Source organism: Thermobia domestica, chromosome 2, assembly GCF_964235325.1.
Source record: "Thermobia domestica chromosome 2, izTheDome1.hap1.1, whole genome shotgun sequence".
Taxonomy (NCBI): Eukaryota; Metazoa; Arthropoda; class Insecta; order Zygentoma; family Lepismatidae; genus Thermobia; species Thermobia domestica.
The window spans coordinates 182,800,879-182,826,151 of record NC_137455.1 but is presented as its reverse complement, the minus strand read 5'-3'; the positions used below and the strand labels follow the sequence as shown (position 1 = coordinate 182,826,151).

Sequence of the window (25,273 nt, the reverse complement as noted above, 5' to 3'; positions counted from 1 at the left end):
TGGCCTAGAATGGAATGAGCATTTTCGCAAGTACAGTGATTGTAAGAATATCAAATCTCGAATTATGAAATTGTAAATTCACTTACTTTTATATGGTGTACCTTTCACTCTGCTGCCTTTGATTACATTATTCTAATCCTCTGGTATTTGATCTCTTGATTTTATGTTAACCAGTCTCATGTTCTTATCACGTTCAAGGTAGGAATGACACGAACTGGGAATGTCACTTGAAAGAAAATGAACCCCTGCCTTTCATGTGCAATGCAATGAAGGCATCTGAATGAAGTATAATCCTTATTTTGACTACTGTAAGAGTAACAGAAATGCTCAAGAGTAACAGAAATGCTCAAGATGAATGTTGGGAGATGATTTGTCTTACTATTTTTTAAAGAAATAGATTGTTGAAGCTACATTTAGCTGTATGATCAGTCAACACTGGAACATAAATACAGTTGAACGTTATCGACAAAAGAGACAGAAAAATAAGAGTAAAATGAATTCCCCTTTCTTCCACTGCAAGTGATGACGATATCTCCTTCCATTTTAAAAGGATTTTTAAACTGCTATAGCAGGCTAACAGTAACCCTTTCCCCCTTTTCGATATATTGAATGAAACTCACAGCGTGCTCAACAAGATGGCATGAAAATCGAAATTTCGCCCAAAAGTGGACATCCCGCATTTCCCCCTGGACTCCTCAAACGTTAATTAGACGGTTGCTATCTTTTCTTTAGTCGAGTTCTTTCTATAAAATAACATTTTTCTTCGTTTCTAAATTTCTCAGCTGTGAACAGTTTCAAAAAATCATGACCTTTGTTGATAGTCGGATTTGGAATACTTGGTTTACAATTTTGGTACAAGTTCTCAACGAAATTACTCGTTCTTCAGTTATTTTTCCCTGTAAAGATTTGAAACAGCGTGTTAATGTTTTTGCTCTGTCTGCAGGATGCTAGGAGGGTTGAGCTTTTGCATTACCTACTCATACCTCAGGTGCGGAAAAACTTCTTTGTATTCAATGGGTTTTCTCGGTGTTCTTCTGTTCCATAACGGACACAATTGGACCATAAAATACCTGATTCCCAAAAATGACAACATAATCACGGGCACTGGCGTGAGCACAGAATCTACTGAAAACAGCATATTTGAGACAACAACGACACACAACCGTCGACATGTTTCACTGTTGACATTGTGCCAAAGCGTCATGGTCCATTATGAAGGCCATCCATGTCAGGTCATATTCATGTCATGTAACTTGGCAGACTGATTGTCGACGCCGGTTGAGGAAGGTGCTATTTGTTTCTCCATTATTTGCTCCGCACTCAGACGATGATTCAAAGTGACAATACGCCGTAAGGCTTGGCGAGATCTGTCAACGGCGGTATTGTTCCATCCACTGTTTCACTTCGCGGATGAGGATTTGCCATCAGTTTTGTAGGTTGTAATCACTTTGGACACTGTCCTTTGCGGCACACCTAACAGGTCTGTAAGTTTTGTCGCGCTTGCAGAACTTGACGAAGAAACAATTTTCCTTCCTTGAAAACTAAATAGAACTCTCATTTTACACTAACACTGCTAAGCTCACTGTCCATTCACGTTCTACTACCCCTCACGTAGTATGGAGTTGCCCGTAACACGTCACTACCATCGTCTCAGATCTGTGGTGGCCGCGTAATCTTTGGTGACCCAGATATATGACGTGTTTCCAACTCCAGGTGTGACTGTTAAATAGTTAAGCATTTGTAGATCTGGAAGAACAAATATTGGTACGTTGGGTATATGGGAATTGAGTGGAAGCGTATTTAGTGAATTCGTTGATAGTCCATAGAAAATACAATTTTAATTTCGGATACTCTTAGAAAGACTTACTGGACTTCCGCTTTCATATTCCCTAGTGGTTACATGGTTAGTATGCGCGCCTTAAGTGCGTGAAACCCGGGTTCGATTTCTGGTGGGACCTCATGTGGTTAGGATCCCGCGTTAAGCTGCATTTCATGTTTCCTATAGTCTCGGTGCTGTATAGGATGCTAGGCCCTGAATCAACCAACAACTCTTGCGTAAGGATCTGAAGAAACGGATGAATGTGATGCAGATATGTAAAGAAAGAAAGCTGAAGACAAAAACTGCCAAAGATGGACTAAGTTTGGGTGTTCGAAATCAAAAAGTTTCAAGTGCGCTAAGTGAAAGATTTTTTTGTGTGTATTGAGAAAACAGAAACCGTCCTGATGATTTGCATGTAAAGTAAAACAGATATGAAATACAGAAGAAAGAAGGGACATAATAATAATAACTATTGCAATTTCAACACCAGACTCGGCTCCGGAGGGAAGTCATGTCCGTAAAGCTTAAAAGTTTTGTCGCATCAGACTGAGAGAAGAAATGTTACTTACTGTTTCTATTTTTGTAATCAACAGTCAGAACACGAGAAAGTAATACATCTGTTTGTTTTACGCTATATCATTTTATTTTTTACTGTCGTAATTTACCTTACAAGGCGCCTTTGGTAGACACCTTTAACATATTGTGCTCGTATTTTGATAGTTGAACAACTCTAATATACATAGTGCACTAGATAACAAATATACTGAAATTCACAGGTTTTTATTTTTTCGATTAGGCAGGTTCGGGTTATTTAAATAAATATACCTAGGTACTGTCTTCTTACAAAACGTCATTTCTATGTTTTATAACACTCCAATTTTAAAATATACAAATTTGTTTTTCCTACGATACAAATACACAAATATATAAATTTGTATAATTGCAGATAATTACCTGGGATTGAAGAGGTTAAATAGAAAATATCGACATATTGTGAAACATGGACATATTAAAGCATTAAAAGTATCGAAGAATCGTAATATCGTAATACTGAAAAATACCGAAATATTGAAAAATATTGAAATAATAAAAACACCGATCTTAAAAGTTTTCGATACTTAAAAATATCTACCAATCGATATATCGTAATATCGCACAGCTGTACGTGGGACCTGTCACCAAATATTTTTTAACCCCTGTTCCTCTTTGAGGATGTGGTTTCCCCGTAAATTTTGTAGAATTTCATCACTTTGACCGTCACCTAAATGTTGTTACTCGCGACACTCAGCATACTTACCACTTTCACCCGCTAACACCATATATCCGAGCTTTAATAGTTTGGCCTCTTTGGAAATTAGTTAATTTATTTTACTTTATGACCGCTTGCTCGATACAGGCACACTACTTTTCTACTGAGACTCACAGAATACGTAGTTAGCCCTATCACCCCCACCAACAATCAAGGGCTGCGGTCGCTGCATATCCTTTGCCAACCCAGACATCTTACATGTTTCCTACTCCATATGTTTGAATTAATTTAATAAATCTGTATGCGACATATCTGTAAACTACGGTTGTGCTTTTTTATTTGTTAAAGGTTAAAATAAATATTTAGTTTATTATTATTTTTAAACTAAAAAAATGAAATGAAATCTGTAAGTTTTACGTCCCACGGTTATGCCGGTTAGGCTAAAGGAGACGATGATAATGAGAGATGAGTGAAATGGTGGAATGAAGAAAGTGGGAGGAAACGGGAGTACACCGAGAAAACCCACGAGCACGGTGTATATTTTTAAACTAATGAGTTCTGTTTGACAAAAGAAGGAAATAAAATAGTGTGAAAGTTGGAACATATAGTATGTAGGTATGTACAAATCTGTGCTCTGCCAATGTGCTTGTAAGTCTTCAATCTTAGACAATTCTAGTGTACCTCTTAGGATACATTTGTTTTTGCTCTTGTTCAAATAAATTAACTTTCGCTTCAGACACTGGTCCCAGACCTTCTTACATGGAGCAACAGAAAATCGAACTACGTGTGTAGATAGAAACAATAATTGTGTCCCGATAAGATAACGCTCTGTGTATATGTTTTACGCTAGCCTATCTTCCATTCATTTATCACAATCTTTGTTTCTGTTCCCACCGTTTCTGGAAGTACGAGTTGTAAATATATGCATATACGTTTCTCCAATTGTGATCAATGCCTCCCCCTGATTTCAACCCACCTTCTGCTCTTTAACTATGTCATGTGACAGGCAGGCTACTGTGAGTAGACGCGACTGCGCAAACGAAAATTTCAAGGTTGCGTCGGTACCAACAAGCACTGTGTAAATTTGCTTGTGTGTTTATTCCCCCGCACGACTCACCTCCTCTTTCCACTCCCCTTACGTTTCTCCATCCCGTAAGCAGGGCAGTGCCAATAAATGCGGTATACGTCATATTTACACACTGTTTCTTAGTTAAAGTGTGAGACCACCAGGAGGCAGCTAATTCGGTAGAGCATACACACGGTATACACAGATTCTTACATTTTTCTATAATTATTGGGACCTTCCCGAAATTCGGCCAGGAGGCCCAGGGCGTCGCCACGAAGCTCCTGTAGGCTTAAAAATTGTTGGCACCGGAAATTGTCCCAACAATTTTTCCGGTCCCAACTGGTAAGGTGTTAAACCATATGCAGGTGCCAACAAGGATAGGAATGCGGGAACACACACACACACACACACACACACACACACACACACACACACACACACACACACACACACACACACACACACACACACACACACACACTATATATATATATATATATATATATATATATATATATATATATATATATATATATATATATATATATATCGATATCTTACAAACTTCGAGTTCCGCAATATAAAACTAAATTCACATCACACAGAGACTTTAGGTACATGAATGAAATAGACCTGAAAATCAACGCTGCCTACTTGCCGTGGCACTCAATAAACTGCCTCCCTACAGTTGATGAGCAGGTAAATACTCCAAATTCTTTAATAATAATTGTGTATGATAGACACGCCCCTGTAGTTAAGAAACGCGTTTCGCGACCTCCATCACCATGGTTAACCGATGAATTACATTCGTTAATGGCGCGGAAAGATAAAACTTATTGAATATACTGGAGACATGTTAAAAATAATGATCCTTCTAATGATAGCACAATAAACCCCAATACAAAATTCGAAAACTATAGAATATTAAGAAACCGTTGCATTCAAGAAGTAAGGAAGGCAAAACGGCGCTTTGCCTATGAAATACTTGAACTCGAAAATAATGGAGCAGTTCTTTGAAAACGACTCAAAATGTTAGGTGTTGGGAGAAACATAGCCAACAGCGCAGTTAACTATACACCAGATGAACTGAACATTTTTTTTTCTGTCAAAGCCAAATGATACCAGCCTCTATGAAACTGTAAACAATGAATAATATTGTAGCTTCGGAAATGAACTCTTTGTTCTCGTTTTCTCACGTACAGCCTACATATGTATTGAAAGCGATCCAAAAGATTAAATCTCAAGCTACTGGCACAGATATTATTTCAATAACCATGATCAGGTAAAACCTACCGCATGTACTTAATCATATCACTGACATATTTAATTACTCTCTTTTCACAGGTACTTTTCCCACAGTATGGAAACTCGCTAAGGTCCGCCCACTTCCGAAAAAGAACAACGCTGACAAAATTGCAGACTACCGTCCTATCAGTGTCCTTTCCGTGTTTTCCAGAGTTTTTGAATATATTGTAAATGATCAAATTCGGGAATATTTAACAACAAATAATTTATTGGATACATTTCAATCTGGTTTTCGAAGTAATCATAGCACATATACTACGCTAGTAAACGTAACGGATGATATAAGACCGGCTATTGATAACAGAAAACTGACGCTCCTTACTCTACTTCACTATAGCAAGGCATTTCAAACGATTGATTTTGACATATTACAGTCAAACCTGTCTATGTTGGACACCATCGGTTCCATCGAAAGGTGGACAATTTAGACAGGTGGCCAACTTACATAAAAGTGTGATTTGTGTATTTTTAGAATAGGATTTCTAGTATTACTTTATTGTAAAATTTTAATAAGCAGTGGCACGACAGCTACTTATAAATAATGTATATAGAGTAATCATAAAAATATATAGTACTAGAAAATATTACTATAGTATGTTTAATATATGTGCATACCTTTCTCTTCCTGAAAATTAGTCTGGTACATTGAATTATTCGGATTGAAAACACAATAACACAAACAACCATGAAATGGAAGCGTACGTACGCAGTTTATTGAAATTGATATTATAGCACACTGAGTTATTCAGATTGAAAACAAGAAAATCTAAGTTATAAATTGAGAAAGGTTATATGCAATTTATATGACTTCTTTTCAGTTGTTACTGAATGGTGGTTCATTCTAGACGTATTTGTTTTATTCTTTTTGGCAGATATGCACATTCTAATATTGTAGTTAACTACCTCTTGTTAATGAGCTAGAAGTGTTTCCCTCGGAGCAAAAGATGTTTTGAAAAATTCTTGAGGGAATTCATATCTCAAAAACTCCGCTATCTTTTGACAAGCCGACAGGTGCCAATAGTTGACAATTGAGACGGTTAGTTTTAACCTTGAGAATTTTCCGGAATTACTAAAGCTCCTCACTGATGAGAGAAGTTGATTTAGCTAATGGTTTTACCAAAACAGACAGGGTAAACAAATACGTACAATCATTTCCTGAATTCCTGTACGTGCTTTTTCTTATTCACATCTTCCTTCACCACCCCTTTATGAGGGTAGTGTTCTGGCCATTGACCTCCAAGAACAAATCGTGCGAATCTATGCTTCTTTGTGTCCAGTTATAAATACAGAACATCTGCCTCTCATATGGGAATTCGAAAGAGTTAAGAAAAATAATAAAACTGTATTTTGCGTGGCCAAGATACGCAGGTAAATTTATCATTATTATCATAGGGTAAACAGTGCTTCAGTGTGGCCAACTTGCAAGATAGACAGATGGCCAACTAATAGAGTAGTAAGTAACGAATGTCTTATGGTAAAATGCAGGTTCAAGACGAACTAGGCCAAGATAAGCAGGTGGCCAACTTAGAGAGGTACTTCATAAATTATCATTATTGTTTAATTTTTCTGAATCAGTGGTTAAATGGTTTCACTCTTACCTTGACCAAAGTAAACAAAGAGTAGTGATCAATCAGGATCACAAATCGACATGACATTGTATTAACAGTGGAGTGCCGCAATCATACTAAATCAAAATCTCTCTTGGTCAGATCAAATAAATGCAGTTTGTAAGAGAGCATTTGGTGCCCTGCATACATTAAATCGACTAAGAAATTTGTTACTAGTATGTCTAAAGATCAATCTTGTCAAGGTACTGATGTTTCCACATCTTGACTATTGCGACTCAGTCTATTCCGATCTGCATGAAAATCAATCAAAGCGCTCGCAGAGAGTGCAAAATGCTTGCATTAGATTTATTTTCAATTTAACTTACAGGAAACATCTCACATGATTCTATAAAAAACTGTCATGGCTGACGTTAGTTGAAAGAAGAAATTTACCTAACCTGACCCTATTGTACAGTCCGCAGCAAAAAACCTGCAAGTACTGGAGAGGTTTGAGAAAAGCCTTCGGGTCTCATCCTAAACGAAGGTAAAATCCCAACATACACCTCCTTGCGGGAGAAAGCGGGCAACGTCTTTGGCGGCTAACGTAGGCGGGAACCGACCGACTCCCGGGATAAGGAGCCAGCTTCTACCAAGTGCCAACGGCCTTCTCGGAGGGCGGACGAGCGGGTGGAGGTCAGGAAACCTTTTTGTCCTTAGGAGGGGAAACTGTCCTGAAAGACGGATGAACCACTAGATGGTCAACGGCATGGAGATGTGAAAAGAAAATGGGAATATTACTACATTATCTTTTTCCCAGAAGGGGCGAAGGAGGAGAATAAATAAATATGATGGTTCTTCCTGAGGTAAAAAATTCAGGAGGTAAAATAGTCCCCCGTTCGGATCTCCGGATGGGGACTACTCCGGGAAGAATCATCAGAGGAGAAAATAATAACTTTAATTTCAGCATAGGAACCTGGAACGTACGGACTCTACGACGTGAGGGAAACTTGAAAATTTAAAAGTGGAAATGGACAAATATAAAGTGGACATAGTGGGTTTCTCTGTATAGTAAATAAGTGTGGCTTGAATCCAGTGTAGTTGGCGGGTACATGGGATCAACTCTCACATTATATGACGTTCCCCACCATATGACCTCGCCTCTGAGAGAGCTGGATTATAGGAATACGCCACCGGCCCCAGCGACTTTATGCTAGTGAATGGTGTATTCTCTGAAGCAAAGAGCCAGCAACTATGTGTTCAACGTCTGAAAATTTCGCATGAAATACATTTCTCCTGCACCTTGTTCCACCTTTCATGGTAGTCCACAACTAAATAATGCTTACTAATCAGTTTATTCAAAAGTTACTGACTAGATTTCTCATATATGAGAGACATTTATTTCTGAAGATAGCTGTACAATAAAGGAATAAACGGAATGGAACTTCTTAATTTATGTTTTATAAAGACATAATGTAAATAATACGAACTAACCTCTCGATGAAGGCAATGGAAAGCACTGTATCTCTTCTCCACTCTTTGGTATCTCCCACAATCTAACACTTCTACTACATAAACATAATGAGGTTTATCGGAGTCTTCAGCTAATTTATACTGGGGAATAGAGATCTGACTCATATCATAATTTCTGCCTGTAAAAAGAAACAGTGTAGTAATGTAATTCAGAATTAGGTTACAAGTACAACATAAAAACCTTATAATAATAATAAAATTATTACATTACTTATTTTCCCTATAAGCATTTACTTCGGAAATTCAAGAAGTAAAGCAACTACACAAAACTACAGTTAATACTACTTAACTATAACTAGTAAAACGAAGTAATTTTGGTTTCTTTCTCAAGTCTTCTTATCTTACACGTGTTGTTAGCTTTAGAAAATCTGGTGTACTGTCTCTCTATATGTTAAACTATACAATCTTACTCGTAGGAATGGTGATATAGACCAAAGACGAAGCTTACGAAGTATAGCACGCGACAAAACATAACCAATTTTTCCCTCGAAGGTCAAGATCTAAGGGTTTACTTGTCCCTACCATAAATCCTTTCTTGTAACTAGATTCCGGCGTTGCCCCTCCAACTCAGGTAGAACTGTATAAAGCTCTCAGTATGGCTAACCCCATTACGGTTATCATACTAGCCCGAGCCCGTGCAGACCTCTAAACACATTACCCCACAGAAATGAGTGCCATAAGTCCAGGCCTTCTAAAGGCTGTTGCACCAGGAATTTAGTTATTATTATTATTGCGAATAATAATATGTAATATTAGTAATAGACTTAATAAAGATTCTGCCTGTTTATCTGCTCTGCTTGTAAGTATATTATTTCTAACTTTAAGATATAGTGATACAGGTCAATATATCAGTTTCTTTCTAATGTGATTCGTCATGTGTATAAAAACTGGACAAACTACAAATTAGGATACTATACACAGGAAATTAATAATGATAGTTTTATTACTCAGATATTAACCTGAATACATTAATACATATGAGGATTTAGGTACTTAATAGAATGCTTTTTAATCATTTCTTTTTTTAAAAAGAAAAAAGTTTTAAATTGTCATTATAGGCAGATGGCCTGTCGAATAATAATAATAATAATAATAATAATAATAATAATAATAATAATAATAATAATAATAATGTTTTCCCAGGACATTGAACAAAGTTATCGTGTCTTGCAAAATATTTTTGATGGAGACAAAGATCATGTTGTCATCGAGATACATCAATCGTCCTCAGAAACTGAGGAAAACGAAAACGAGGACATGTTTTGAACTCTTGAAGTGTTAAGTTCCAATTGTTTATTTTATCTATTTATGTGAGAATTTTCAAAATAATGTTCAATCAGGTCTGATATAGTGCTTTATGTGAGATTGATTCTAAGTTGCATGAAGGTCATAAACAAATAATAATAGAGCTCCTCCGTGGCTAAGCGGTTAGCGTACGCGCCTTTGGCGTGGGAGACCCGGGTTCGATTCCCGGCGGGAGTTCATGTGGTTCGGATTCCACGTTAATCAGTAGGTCCACGTCTCATATAGCCTCGCTGCTGAACGGGACGTTAAACTCAAAATCAACACAACAAATAATAATAATAATAAATAATAATAATAATAAATAATAATAATAATAATAATAATAATAATAATATTTATAAAAGACTAACATTAGTGCATCACGCTAGCTCCTAATAGTAAATCACATTGATGCTCATTGCAATAATTTAGACTTGAGCATTAATATTTATGTATCCGCAAGTTCGTTGGTCGGCTACTAAAAAAAAGAAAGAAAAAAAGAAAAAGTGAATGCAAACAATTAGACCTCTTAAGTATTGACTTTAACCTATAATTAGTGCTTGAACTTTTCGGGTAAACTGTACCCGCCCGATACCCATTGCGTTTGGTTTACTCGATCCTTAGACCTGATAAACCCGTTTGACCCCTGTTTGGACCGTTTGACCCGATAGACTCGTTACGAGTTCGTACATGATAATTAGAACAATTTGTGTTATGATAATAAAGTGAAACAACACATTTACAATAATGACAGACTAAGCTTGTTTTCATTAAAACGGGATTATCAGGTCATCCCTATTCATACGGTTCAATCGGGCAAAAATACAATATCGGTCCAACGGGCGGTCCAGGATCTAGTCTATTTTCCGAGCATTACCGAAAATGCACAGTAGCCCGAAACAGCTCGGACGTAAAAACTATCATATTGTTATTATTATTATATTAATAGGAGAGAAAATTACTTGTTGAATAACCTGTACGTATTTTATTCCTATTTTAAATGGTTATTCTGGTTTTATGTATCTGCTTATTGGTTTGCAATACTCAGAAAGAATAGTTAGAGACTTCATTGTTTACCCTGGTGACAGGGACAGCGGCTAAGCTTTTGTAATGCCGGTAACATCCAACTGGTTGACAAACCGCACGTGGCCGCTAACAACCATATGATATTTTACTGCTGATAAGAAAACTTGGTTTAGCTTTGAAAACCACTATACTTAAGATTTTTGAGAGAAAAATGAGCATGAATACGTCTTTTTATAACAAAATCTCACAACTATACAACTTTATGCTCTTATACTTAGTTCCTGACTCGAAGTATTCATTCTTATTTATTTATTTAACAAATGTTTAATTTGATTTTGAGTTGAGTGTCCTTATCAGCAGCAAGGCTATATGAGACGAGGACCTACAGCTTAACATGAGATCCCGCCGGGAATCGAAACGTAGTGTCTCACTTCAAAAGCGCATACACTAACAGTTTTAGCCATGAGAAAGCTCACTCGATAAAAATAATCGAAGATTTGATGATAAGACTCGAAAAGACATGTGAACTTTCTTCTCTGTCCCCTTGGAAAGGAGAAGAGGCTAACACCTCAAAATCGTTAATTTGTTTTCCTAAATAACAAACTTCTCTCACGCAAGAGGGAAAGGGGATGGGTTAAAAGTATGTTTCTCATTCTTTCCAAAGACACACTGAAATAGCCAAACTTTACCGAAGCTTATTCTTTCGATTCATACTCCTACAACTACCACCACTATTAATAAACACACACGCATTTATTTGTTGAAGTTTAGATTCCTCTTTCAGCCCCGAGGCTATACAAGACATGGACTTTCAGTTTAAGATGGAATCCGGATCACCGTAATGCATTCAAATTGCAAGACTCTCCCACCAGTTATCGAGCAAGGGATCACTTACGTCGAGAGCAAGCTTGGTCGTCGTCACTGAGCTCTATAAACTTTAAAAGTTTTTTTACGTCTTCTTTCTTTACATCACTTACACAATTTACACTGGGAAAAGTAGTTGCAATTCTGAAGCTTGGAACTTTTGTAAGGCTCCTCTTTAAAACAATTGAGTAAGAGTTTGACCCTGCATAAGTATTTCTATACCAATAGATTTATATTTGCAGAACGAAAGTACACGCACTTGTGATAGTTTTATTGGCATCGCTAATTTCAACGCATCTTTGGAAAATCTCTTAAAGTCCTTACACACCCAATGCTCCCCAATCAGAGAAATGGTAACAATGAATATCAAACTTTCAAAGGAGATAAATAATACCGACGTGACTTGAGTGGAGTTTGGAATTAATATTTTTAATGACTTAGGCGCATTTTGGAAAAAAATTTGATTTTTTACATTTAATTTCGAGACGACTTACGTGAGTTTTGAGAGGTTATATAGTTAGGCATGTGTATCGACTCCTAAAACACAAATAAAGCGCAAACACGAAAATAAAAAATAAAAAGAATTAGGTGGTGTTTGGAAGCAAGCTCCTTTTATATATATATATATATATATATATATATATATATATATATATATATATATATATATATGAATCGCTTTGTTTTGAAAGGGATCAGTCAAAATTTTACCGAAATTGAGTTTTGTGCGAATTCATAATCATCGACCATATGTCCATATACTGATGTTACAGAGGCATAAAACTGATGGATGGAAATGCTAAAAAACAAGGCGGAAAAAAGCGAAGTTGTGTTGAAAGGGCATCAGTCACTGCGTTTTAGCACAAAATTTGATAACGTCTTCAGAAGCGTAAATTGGTGAACACATTTTCATTGCTTTCTTTGCCAGTAACATGTATTATTAGCATAAGTATGATACTGTGCTGATGGAACTTGAATCGAACGAGAGATTGTGGCCTGAGAAAAGGCCATTTCCAGTTGCTAATACGGAAAGATGAAGACACAAAATTTGGACACTGATGCAAACTGGAAGTTGTTAATAGCTGGCAATTGTGATTCACATTAGATTCACTGAAGTATATCTGACGAAAATGTTGTTCTTTTCATGTGTCTAGCAACGGAAGGTAATCTTGAAGAGACTAGGAGGAAAGTAACAAATGCATGTAAACGTAAAAGGAATTCGTGACTTAAAATTAGTGAGAAAATAGCCAGAAGACGAAGAGGGAGAATTGTGTTTAATGCCATTCTACGTGACATCGAGTTGATGATTCGCAACCATTTTGAATTTCCGGTGAAGGAGTCGCAATATTCAGGAAAAAAATATATGCTACTTAAATACAGATAAACCTGGCAAGTTTACAGTTAAGGAAGCTTGCGACATCTACAACTACAAGCAGTAGTGGATGGATTACTATTACAAGAAGATACCTATTTCCATTGAAAGTGAACAAACCCACCGACTGAACGAGTGTCATTTACTATATCAACTCTGTTTCACTTCGTTTTAGAAAAGTAAGGGAAAGGTTGTCAAAGGCTACACAACAATCAATGGTCTCATTCGTCATATCTATATTTCAAATGACACTTCCAGCGACATCACGTGATTCAACCTGCACACGAGAAAGTTTATCCTACAGGGAAAGTTCCCATTAAATAATGTAAAATGAAAGACATGTTCCTGCGGAGAAGACGTAGCTTTATTGTGAACTTCTGCGCTAGTCACTGACAAAGATGATAATTAGGTATGCTGAATTTCGATAATACATTTTGTTCAACAAATCACTTTATGTGACTTCTGAACTGTGTTTTATTAGGGATGGGCACAAAACCAGGTTTCCACTTTTCCTATATACAGGGTGTTTCAAATAACACCGACAACGTTTCGGAGGTGATTCCTGACACCAAGACAAAACGAAAAGTATAGACCAACTTGGGTGCACAAATGCCTCATTTCGCAGTTATAGGCTGCCGAAAACATGAAAAAATGAAGTTTAAAGGTCCATAGCTCCAAAACTATGGGACCTATCGTAGTCGGACCAAGACTTCACTTAGGAATATGTGCCCTATCCAAAAGTCTATGTTCCTGAATCCTAAGGTACTCAAGCAACAGTTTTTATAGAGGCTGTTTGACTACGGGCATATAATATGAAGTACTCACCAACTACCTCTATAAAAGTCGTTGCGGAAGTGCCGCAAGATTCTGAAACATTTATATTTGGATAGGGCACATATTAGTTCCTAAACGAAGTGTTGACCCGACTACGGAAGATCCCATAGTATTGGAGTTATGGACCTTTAAAGTTCATTTCTTTATGCTTTCGGCAGCCTATAACTCCGAAAAGGAGCATTTGTCCTCGCAGGTTGGTCTATACTTTTCGTCTCATCTTGGTGTCAGGAATCAACTCCCAAATGTTGTCGGTGTTGTTTTGAAACACTCTGTATATACAAAACTGTTTTGCCCATGATATAGATATGAACTGTCTTTATAGATATGAACTTTTCTTTATTAAATAGTATAACTATTTTGTAACAAGTAATATGTGTAGTCTAGTAATAAAAAAAATTGTCAAGTTTTAACATAATTTGCGTCTTTTGTGTTGAAAGGGCATCATTTTGCAAATTTTGCACCATCACACCATAATATACATCATGTATGCATAGTTAATAATTATGTTAAAATGCCTAGTAAAAGATAACAAATCACCAGCCCAAACCATTGGAGGCTACGAAATCTCTACTTTCATTTGGGCAGTTTTTTTTTTCTCCAAAATTTTATATTCGTTGACTGATGCCCTTTTAAAAAAAAAAAAAAAAAAAAAATCATATATATACATATACTGGAAGTGTCACTGTTCATCTCAGCGACCCCGAAAACTACGGATTCGACAACAATATCAGTCACTTTCGATCATTTTTAAGTATCTCTCATCTCCTCCTCCTCTAAATTGCACCGTCAAAGTGAAATGATAAAAGCCATTCCAGGCCCGAACCTCATCTATGTTTTTGATCGAAACCGGTCGGGTGGTTCAAGAGGTATGAAGTCACAAGCATAGTCATTTTCATTTATATATATACCGTAATTTCCAGTATTATAGCTATTTTGTTTATCTACAATGAGATTTTCATATGCATACTGCAATATTATCATTCAATTTTCATTCCTGACGGTAGCAAAAATGCAGGGAAAATGATAAAGACCTAAAGAAAATTCACAAGCATTTAGGGTCATTTTTTCGGATTTAGTCTCTGGAAGGCAGTCTAGGTTGTTGTGACACAAATGTGCACAGAATATGCAAAGGGTGCATAGAAATCACATTTCTAAAGCCAAAGAGAGAGATTATGAGCTGAGAAACAATGCTAATTTGTTGAGAGAGAACTTTAAAACCGGATTAGACAGATCATGTCACGGATAAAGTGGTTTCGAATGAAGGTAAGACTCATAAAAAACATACGGAAGGTACTCAGAGACTGAGCCCCAGAACTAAAAATTTGCTGGACAGATGGAGATATAATAGAAAAATAAATAAATTAATTAAACAATAAAGTAGGTTGGTGGGGAAATGTTTCCTAAAAGTAGTAGTAAACAAACACACACACACACGAACCAAAAAAAAAAAAAAAAAAAAAAAAACAAGAAGAAATGTTTTTATTTGTATATGTGTACATACTGGCGGATAGAAATAAAATAAGTATATGGTTAGATATCAATAACTGAGTTATTTATTTAATGACTGATAGCTGAGAATATTTTTTAATTAAGTTTAACGAGGCCAATCTAAGTTATGTTTAAACGGTTTAAACATGCCCTCACTTTCCAAATTTTATGAATATCAAATAAGAAATTAAAATACTACAAATGTTTCTCCTTCGAGGAAGAACTTTCGAAAAACCTGGGACACGACTCAACAAGGATTTTAGGAAGGAATTAGATTTCTGGCCTTTCGGCATATATGGCCATGTAAGCCCGTCACGCATGAAGGATTACCATACTATCCGAGGAAACGGAAAGAAGAAAGGATTGGGAAAGGACAAAAGCGGCATAGGATCTGTATGTTCGGCACATCCCGGCATTTCCCTGGTGTGAACAAGGAGAACTCAGGAAAATCTCACTCAGAATGGCTGGCCCGAAAAAGCTGTTACATGTTTTCGACCCAGTGTTCTCACAGGGAATCGAACCAGGGATCAATAATTTTATACGCCAAGTTCTATGTGCCTAGTTTGAAGGGCTCATGAGATATACATGATGTCATAAATTTTGAATCCTTCCTCCATAAGATATGCATTTTGGTGAAAGTTAAAAGATAAAAACTTGACAAGAGTCAAGTGCTAACTATGCTCAAAAATTCATTTCATCCACTCTCCTGTGATGAAAGGGACAACGTTGATTTTATTTGTATATATTGAGAACAACAGATATTGTCTCACCCCTTGGTCACTTAATTATAACAAGGAAGTTATATACGAAGTTTCATCTTCTGAATATGAGGGGCTCGAGAGACACACTATTTTTAGAATATATTTAAATTCCCTTTTGGATAAGCATTTTAATAAAAGTTACATGATAAAAAAATCCACTTGAAATGGTTCAGCTTTTTATTATTTTTCTTATCATGAGGAGACATTGGTTTGAAAACAGAAGGAAAATTATGTTAAAAAAAATACCTTTTTCCATTTTTGAAAACGCTAGGACACGTGTCCAATTGTAATATTTGTACCTGCTCAACTTCTCTCCCAGATTATACTTATGACCAACATGAATCCATATTCAGATGTTGTTGGCAATGTACTGGTGGAAAGTAAGAGAGAACGTGTGGCAGGTGAGTAATAGAGAAGATGAACAGCAATCGGTCTCCAAACGCAAGTTTGGTGCTCAACGGGCAGGAAACAATATAGGACACACGAGAATGAATTGGAAATTAGGAGTTATAAATACACGCTACTAGTTGCAAGTAAGGCAATAATAGCAACATCTTGAACCATAAACAGAGTGTAATGTGTCAGTTTTCAAAATGCTGCAATAACGGGGAGAAAACAGAAGGAACCAAAGATTAATCTTAATTAAATGTGGTTAAGATTTACTTTATGAATGCAGCATCATGTGCATGTGAAGTGGGACAATACGTTTATGAACAAAAGTCACTCCTTGATAATTCCTGAAGGAACCAAGAAAACTCCCCTTCCCCCTACACACACGCGTGCGCGCAAAGTATATGTTTTTATACCATTAGATGTCTCTTCCCAATATACTCGTTCATATGTCGCTGACTTCCTCAGACTTACGGATGCACCTCTGCGAGGGCCCTCTGCTGTGCTCGTCCTCTGACTTAGATACAATTCGTGCTTCTTAGTACCCACTTGGCACAAGTTGGTTTGTGTTTTTAAGTTAGTTCGTGTCTTATACACTATATGTCCAGACGCTGTATTTACTCAGTCTGCTAAGGTGAATCTGCACCAAGTAATGCAACCCCTCCCTAAAAAAAACAGTTGGAATGGATATTTTGCGGAATATCTATTCAAAAGCGCAACAAAAAGACTAACATCGTTCACAAATTCTCACTTGCTATTTCGAAGCTATACTTTCCATTCAAGCGAGATTGAAAAGGAATCAGTGTTTTCATTATTGGTTGACATCGTGTAGTAATGAACGTTGGTAAAAGTATTAATTTTGAGCAATAATACAATAAAGATTCATACGTATTTAGGGAAGAGCAAGCAAAGCACGCAAATAAGAAATACTTGTGATTAACATTTAGGACTGAAGGATGAAAATGAAACAGAATAATTGTAGGTAAGATATACCGGTATTAAAATATCAGCAAACAATTAGTAATACAACGTTGAAAACGGGTTCACCTGGGTGTCATCCGAAGACGTCATCACCAGAAGATTAGCCGATTGCTCCTCGTATTACTAGATGTTTTACGTATGGGAGAGCGTTTTGGATTATGACTTACGACAGTGTACTTACAAAGAAATTCAGTTCATCAGAGCTCCTTTATAGACTATTACATGGTGTAAAGCACACGTTTCAGATTACGTTTCCTTACATTATTAGATATAACAGTGTAATACAGATCTCATACATTTTGATTAATTTTATCCTCCTTGTGTAAACTTCACAATACATGCTCCAGCTGCACATCAATAAGTACGACCGTTACAAAATGGTATAGAAGAGTTAGCTTAGCGCTGGAAAAGTTTGGAGCAATGTTCTTAAAATTATTTTAATGTAATTTCTCCTGTTAGTGTAAGGATAAAACCTGAAGTCGACATTGTAAAGTTCATCTCACTCCTTTTTCCAAGTAACAGACATTTCATTTGTAACGAAGATATAAAATACAATATATATATATATATATAGGCTGATATTTAGTATCTCCCCCAATCTTCCACACATAAGATTTACAGTGTGTTACTTAGTTTACAAAATATAGCTGAGCTAGGGACAGCTACCGAAGAGAATTAGAAGCCCCCAGGGCCCTTGTACTTCTACCTTATCACAATTTAGACAAAAACAAGGGACTCGGTTCTGGAACCATGAAAAGAGTTGGGGGAGATACTAAATGCCATTCGTTATGTATGTATGTACGAATGAAATATATGGGTTCACTCGAGCAGACGGCTCTACCAAAAACCAAATTTGTAGGTAAAATACGATGTCAAACACTTTTCGTAAAAGAAGTAGAGTGTGAATATAAGTAATTTCTCATTAGATATCATATTGAAATACATTTTGAATGGGAGTGAACGTATTCTAAGTGTAACTATTTACTGAAACGAAAGGCGTAAGAATACAAGAATGCGAAACAGGTGGAAATAAACGGAGGGGATGTTCTGTTCGTGTTAGCAATGGATATAATGTAAACATACGATTTTATTACAAAGAATTGTGTGATAAAGAGCGTCATATTATAAAGCTTTTGCAGCGTCATGGTATGTTGAAGCGTAAAATCAACTATGCGAAGTGTGAAAAAGAAGTAAAAACTCAAAACAGACGAATTTCTCCTCGCAGCGGGCCATTTGTATCCGGGAAACCAGTGAAGCCACTTTGAAAGTAAGAGTCATTACGATTATTTAAGTGTTTTTGAAGGTAAAAATTACTGCGGATATTTTATGTATTTTTCCACTTTCCTTGTTTATGCGCATGCCCCCCGTCGCTGACGCGCCTGCTCCCTACAGACGAACCCCCTCGCTCCGCTCGGGCCAGGGTTTGCCCAAGTGGGCCCAGCCCGAAAAAACCCACCGGGTTTTTTCGGGTTGGACCCACCTGAAAAAACCCATCTTAAAACCCACCTGGGTTTTTGACTTTTTTGTTAGTGTATTATTGGTACAACTAAGGTGATCACATTGAAAGTTATTTTTATCAGATTTTAAACTTTCTTTGGGCGAATTATATGGCTTTCATGTTAAGATGTTAAGATAGACAACAATAATCAACATAAGACCTTTATAAAGCTCTAAATGCACTGAATAAATAAATAAATAAATAAATAAAAACCTCACCTTAGCTTGAGATAATTGTAGAACAAATTAATGTGCGGATTATGCTTACAGCCTATTTGAAGTAAAGTAAGCGATTGTATATTTTAGAAAATACTTTCCGTGAATAAGGTGTTTCCTGACTCGGCGCCACCGAGGGACGTTATCCCTCATACGTTGACGGGTTTAAGGTCATAGGTGCCGGTACTAACAGTAAATATGTAAATACATTAGTAAAACTATTAGTTTTATTTCTTACCTTTGATGGTAACAAAAGTATTCAGTAAAATTTGGCTCTCCAACAACAACAGTTAAGTTCAGTCATTTGTTGCTAGCCTTCAAATAAGCATTCTGTAGAATCAACACTAGCAATAACGTAAAAATTCTTGTCAAAATTAAGAAGCTTAATGGTCGGAGCTCCGAAGACTACATAACGCTTACTATTTCAAGTGTTGCATTCAAACTTCAGTATTAATGGAAGTTTCGATGTACAGTAAAGCAAGCTGCATTTTCAGGGAAAACCCGTCGTGAAAGAAGTGTTTGGGAAATTCCCGCAATTGAACTCACAAAGCATCGAAAGTGAATACTTCAACAATAAATCTATTTATTTTACGTTGGAGGATATTTCATTTCATTTTAGACATTTTGAAACATTTACTTTATAAAATACTAGCAGCGTTCACCCCGCTTCGCTGCGGTCACCCCGGAACGCAATAAACTTTGTTACTTAGATAATTTTTACTTTTTCGCTTTCAAGTGATATGATAAAAACCATAGAAGATTGCAGTAAATGTTAACATTATATCGCCTGTCATTTATGTTAACCCGCCCCGCTTCGCTGCGGTCACCCCCGAACGCAATAAACTTTGTTACTTAGATAATTTTTACTTTTTCGCTTTCAAGTGATATGATAAAAACCATTATAACGCCTGTCATTTATGTTAACCCGCCGAGTGACACGGTCATGCGGGTTGCATATACATACGTTTATTTTTATACCTATGATGAACTATTGTGCTGCCAAAATGACTTGAGCCGTGGCAAAAATGCGAACTAACGCTCACACCCTCACACACCCACGCGTTCAGCCAATAAGGGTTCAGCTGTTGCTAAGCGAGAGAAAGCGAGTGGATTTCCTTCAGCCGATAGCAGCGCTTGCAACGGAAGACTAGGGATCAAGTCAATGTGGTATATCAATAACAAAGGATTTGTACGTAATGGACACCTGAATGGTCAATTATCTCAAGACACTGGTAATTGAAAATTAAAGTGATATGATAAAAACCATCTAGGGTCCAAATCCTAATAACCCCCCAAAAATAAAAGAAATTGGTTCAGCCGTATTAGCGTGATGAGCGGACAAAGGATTTGTACGTTCTCTTTTATATATATAGACTAGCAGCGTTCACCCCGCTTCGCTGCGGTCACCCCGGAACGCAATAAACTTTGTTACTTAGATAATTTTTACTTTTTCGCTTTCAAGTGATATGATAAAAACCATAGAAGATTGCAGTAAATGTTAACATTATATCGCCTGTCATTTATGTTAACCCGCCCCGCTTCGCTGCGGTCACCCCCGAACGCAATAAACTTTGTTACTTAGATAATTTTTACTTTTTCGCTTTCAAGTGATATGATAAAAACCATTATAACGCCTGTCATTTATGTTAACCCGCCAAGTGACACGGTCATGCGGGTTGCATATACATACGTTTATTTTTATACCTATGATGAACTAACAAAGGATTTGTACGTAATGGACACCTGAATGGTCAATTATCTCAAGACACTGGTAATTGAAAATTAAAGTGATATGATAAAAACCATCTAGGGTCCAAATCCTAATAACCCCCCAAAAATAAAAGAAATTGGTTCAGCCGTATTAGCGTGATGAGCGGACAAAGGATTTGTACGTTCTCTTTTATATAGATAGATGAATTATAGGCCTATCTTTGTTAATTGTTTTAAATTAATTTTCGGAAAAGAGCGGTCTTGCAACAAGTGCTCGGGTAATTCCCGTAATTGAATGCACAAAGCATCGAAAGTGAACTTCAACAATAAGACCATTTATTTTACGTTGAAAAATATTTAAGACATTTTGATGAATTATGTCTTTGTTCTAAATTAATATAGCTATTTGGTATTCATATTTGGCGAACGTCACTGAGGCTCCTAGGATGACTCGATCTACATTTGTTAGTTTGTCTGCCTTTACCACACAGTGTTCAACTTTCGGTCTTTTAAATCTTCAGGATACAAACCACAGACACTCTAAATTTTCTGTTTAGATTTTGGCAGCATACCAACGTAAAATTACAAAATGGCGAGCTTTTTTTAAAAAATAGCTGATATCCACTGGTGAAACTCCCGGGGGGATGATGGGGACATATCCCCTACAATCTTGGAACTGTTCCCCTCAATAATCCGATTGGAAATGTGTCTTTTAGGAAGAAATGTGATGATTTGTGTCCAACTGTCACAAAGGAAAGTGAGATGAAATTGATACCTCCCAGAATAAGCCTCAAATCTGACCGCCTCCCAATGTTGAAGACAAGTCTGCTCCCCTACCCATGTTGTCTCGGAGTCCCACACAGGGGACATAAAATATGACGATATTATTATTGCTTTACAACTTTAAAATCAGACTGGCAACATTGAAAACTGTTTACAGGGAATGATCATACTTGGATTATCCCTTGTAAACAGTTTTCAATGTTGCCGGGCGGATTTTAAAGTTATAAAGCAATAATAATGTCATATTTTATGTCCCCTATGAAGGACGCCGAGACCGACATGGGTAATCCTTCTCAGCATTGTTTTTCGCCTTCATAAATATTTTGTACATCGCATATACCGTTACCCGTCCCCCCAATGTTGAAGACAAATTTGCGCCGCTGCTGATATCCACACTACAAAGCGCGATTTTAGGTCATTCAAGTTGAAATTTTCAAAGTAGAAAGCACGAAAGACTAAATTAGCTGTATATATTTTGGCGGCATAAAATTTCAAATGGCGTCCATTTTTCAAAATAGCGGGTATCCATGCTACAAGGTGCAATTTTCGGACTTTTTAAGTTGATATTTTGAGGGTAGAAGAACAAGACATTCTAAATTTGCTGTATGGATTTTTTCGGCGATCCAATATAAAATTTCAAAATGGCGGCATTTTTTTTTCAAAACAGCAGTAAATAGAGAGTTGTTGCAAGTTGTGACAATGACACTCATGAAATATAAATCACATTTTAACATTTTTACCCCAAAGAGATTGAAATATTTCGAAAAAACCCGAAAAAACCCACATGGGCCCAGGTGGGTTGGGTTTTTTCAAACCCTGGCTCGGGCCCCCCTGCTACACTCCTGCCCTCACTCGCTTAGATAGCATTCGTTTTTAGTGGCCACCTAGCACATGTTGGTTCGTGGTTTATGTATTAGCTCCTCATATAGTGCATGCTCTGCAAGAAGAAATCGGAAAATGCAATAAATGTATGAAAATTTTGTAGAGCCGTCTGCTCGAGTAATGCCAAAACATATTTTTTCTGTTCACCTGGACCGGTAAAATATTTGGTCTCGAAGCAATGGTGCCATAAAATACTATACAATCAATTCAAACTATCGAGTTCCCAAGAACAAGAAAACCCGTAAATGAAAAATGGCATGGTGCTGGTTTACTTTTGGCACAGTACATTTTGGAAGAACTACGGTAAAAGTCAATACTTTGCATGAAAAGACATATTTATAAAGAACAAATTTCTGCAGGTGTTCGAATTATATGTAAAGTAATAAGGTACACCTGTGTTTTAAGGTTTACAAGTGTAGGATTAGTGTAAAATCATTACCAGTGCTTTACGAAGGATAAATGAGTGAGTGCATATGAAAGATTAGATACTATTTTCCACCGGGGGTGTATTCCTACACAGCGTACAGAAGCTATATTTCATGTTTACAACTGGAGCGTTAGTATGAAACGACGACAAGTAGTACTGAAACTCAAATCACTGTAAAATCCAACTAGCTTTCACTACCCGCGTATACAGACCGTTGCCGATTGAGATATTTTCACATTGTTCAGCGTAAATCATTTACGAAAGAATAAAAAGGAAATTAGTGAAAGAATCCTAATTTTTCAACAATTATTTCGCATGGTGTACCAAAAGTAAACCTGCACTAAAGGCATCTTAAACTATCTAATAATGGTAAATCGCAAAAACTATAAAATTCTTATTCACAAGGTAACGAAGTTTCCAATAATAGATAACGGATAGATAAACTGTTTACCAACCTTTCAGTTTTGTTACTTTACAGTATCATCCAAACTTACTAAGCAATAGATTACCATACTTAAAAAAATAAAAAGCTTCTCTTATTACCTCACTGTTGTTTTATGCTTTCCCTTGCAGCCCAATTACAACTTCTTGCTTTATGTTGTGAATCACTACAGAAGTAAAAATAGTTTCAGTACTGCGACTCAAGTTATCAAAAAACAGTCCTACTTTCATTTACGTAACATAATCTACTTCGCAATTTTACAGCTATACAAGTTCATTTACATTACTACCATTGATTTATACTACTTGTAACACAATATAAAACTAATAGAACAGCCTGCGCAAATTTGACAGCTTATATGTTTACTCCAGTACCCAGGTTCAGGTTCAGGTTCAAGGTATTTTCCTTCCTTTCTCCTCGGAAGTTTGGATAAGAAGTTTGGAAGGTTGGCAACAGCAAACCAGTGTTGCCAACCAATTTTTCGAAAAATCAGGAAAATTCTTATTCAAAATCCAGGAAAAATCCAGGAGATACAACTTAAAATCTAAAGATGTTAATTAGGATGATTATTTCTTTTACAAGGCAAATAGTCAACCCATCAATGATTACACTTACCAATAAAAGGTTAATCATCTTTATCTGCGTACATGCCAACATTGACTCTGCTGTCAGAGAGCGATTCACAGGGGATCCTAGCATGAGTTGTTAGAAGTGAGCCTTGTTGTGTGCAGCAATCCTTACAATGTTTGGGTATCAAGTCTGTCTGTTTCGCCTTCATCAAATTTACGATTGAAAACACTTTTTTCTACAGTGACACTTGAGGAAGGCAGAGCAAATACATAACAAATGTGGATAAATTCGGAAATATTAACTGGTTAGGCTATCTACTTCTTTTTTTTACTAACAAGCATCAGAGGCGTCATTTAGGAAGGACGGGGAGGGGCAATTGCCCTAACTGAGTCGGAGATTTATATTGATTTTATCAATAGAATAGTAATGAATCAATGAAATGTGCGAAAGTTTACTTATAACAAAGGGTCTTATTCCCCTAAGGAAAATCTGAAATGACGCTCCTGACAAGCATTCAAAAATCTTGAACAGAAACCTAATTCAAATCTGTGTTTCGCAATAACCGTCTTCTGTGTCTACTTGTTACAATTTACTCTATTCTATAACATTAGGAAAGTCAGCTACGAGAGGAGCAATTAATTGTGCCGATTTCTTTATCTCATTTGATAAGCTAATCATCTCTAAATGTTTCATGACGGGATCATGAAGCGTATCTCTCTCTCGAGTTGAGTTGAGTTGAGTTTAACGTCCCGTTCAACAGCGAGGCTATATGAGACGTGGACCTACTGATTAACGTGGAATCAGAACCACATAAGGTCCCACCGGGAATTGAATCCAGTCCTTCCACGCCAAAATCGTGTACGCTAACGCTTAGCCACGGAGGAGTTCATATCTCTCTTGAATTTGATGTACTGCTTCAATATATAATTCAAGACACCTGAGTTTAAAATCTTGCAGTCCATACTTTGGGAGATTTCTTGATGCCATGGATAGGGAAACTTTTGCTGCAAAGTACATTTCATCTGTAGATAAGAACTCCTTTTGGTTTCTAAGGTCTACATTTTCTAAGAGCTTTTGGGTGATGCGCAAAACCAGGAGTTTTTAACATTTTTTAAAGAAAAATTAGTAGACCAGGAGATAACTTGAAAAACCAGGAAATCTCCTGGAATATCAGGAGACCTGGCAACACTGCAGCAAACCAGCTGAGCTGAGCTGTCAATAAATGTTGGT

The 25,273-nt window shown here is 36.7% G+C and overlaps 1 protein-coding gene across 1 annotated transcript in view; it reads right to left on the bottom strand.

Moving 5' to 3' along the window:
- The window catches only part of LOC145677996 (sorting nexin-24-like), a 68,642-nt gene extending 44,749 nt beyond the window's left edge, over positions 1–23,893 (bottom strand). Inside the window, exons 1-2 of the mRNA XM_081748197.1 lie at positions 23,575–23,893; positions 8,478–8,635 (exon numbers count right to left, since the gene is read on the bottom strand). Of these exons, the coding sequence (XP_081604323.1) occupies positions 8,478–8,621 (144 nt within the window). The 5' untranslated portion in view covers positions 8,622–8,635; positions 23,575–23,893. The remainder of the gene's footprint in view (positions 1–8,477; positions 8,636–23,574) is intronic.
- Positions 23,894–25,273: the final 1,380 nt, after the last annotated feature.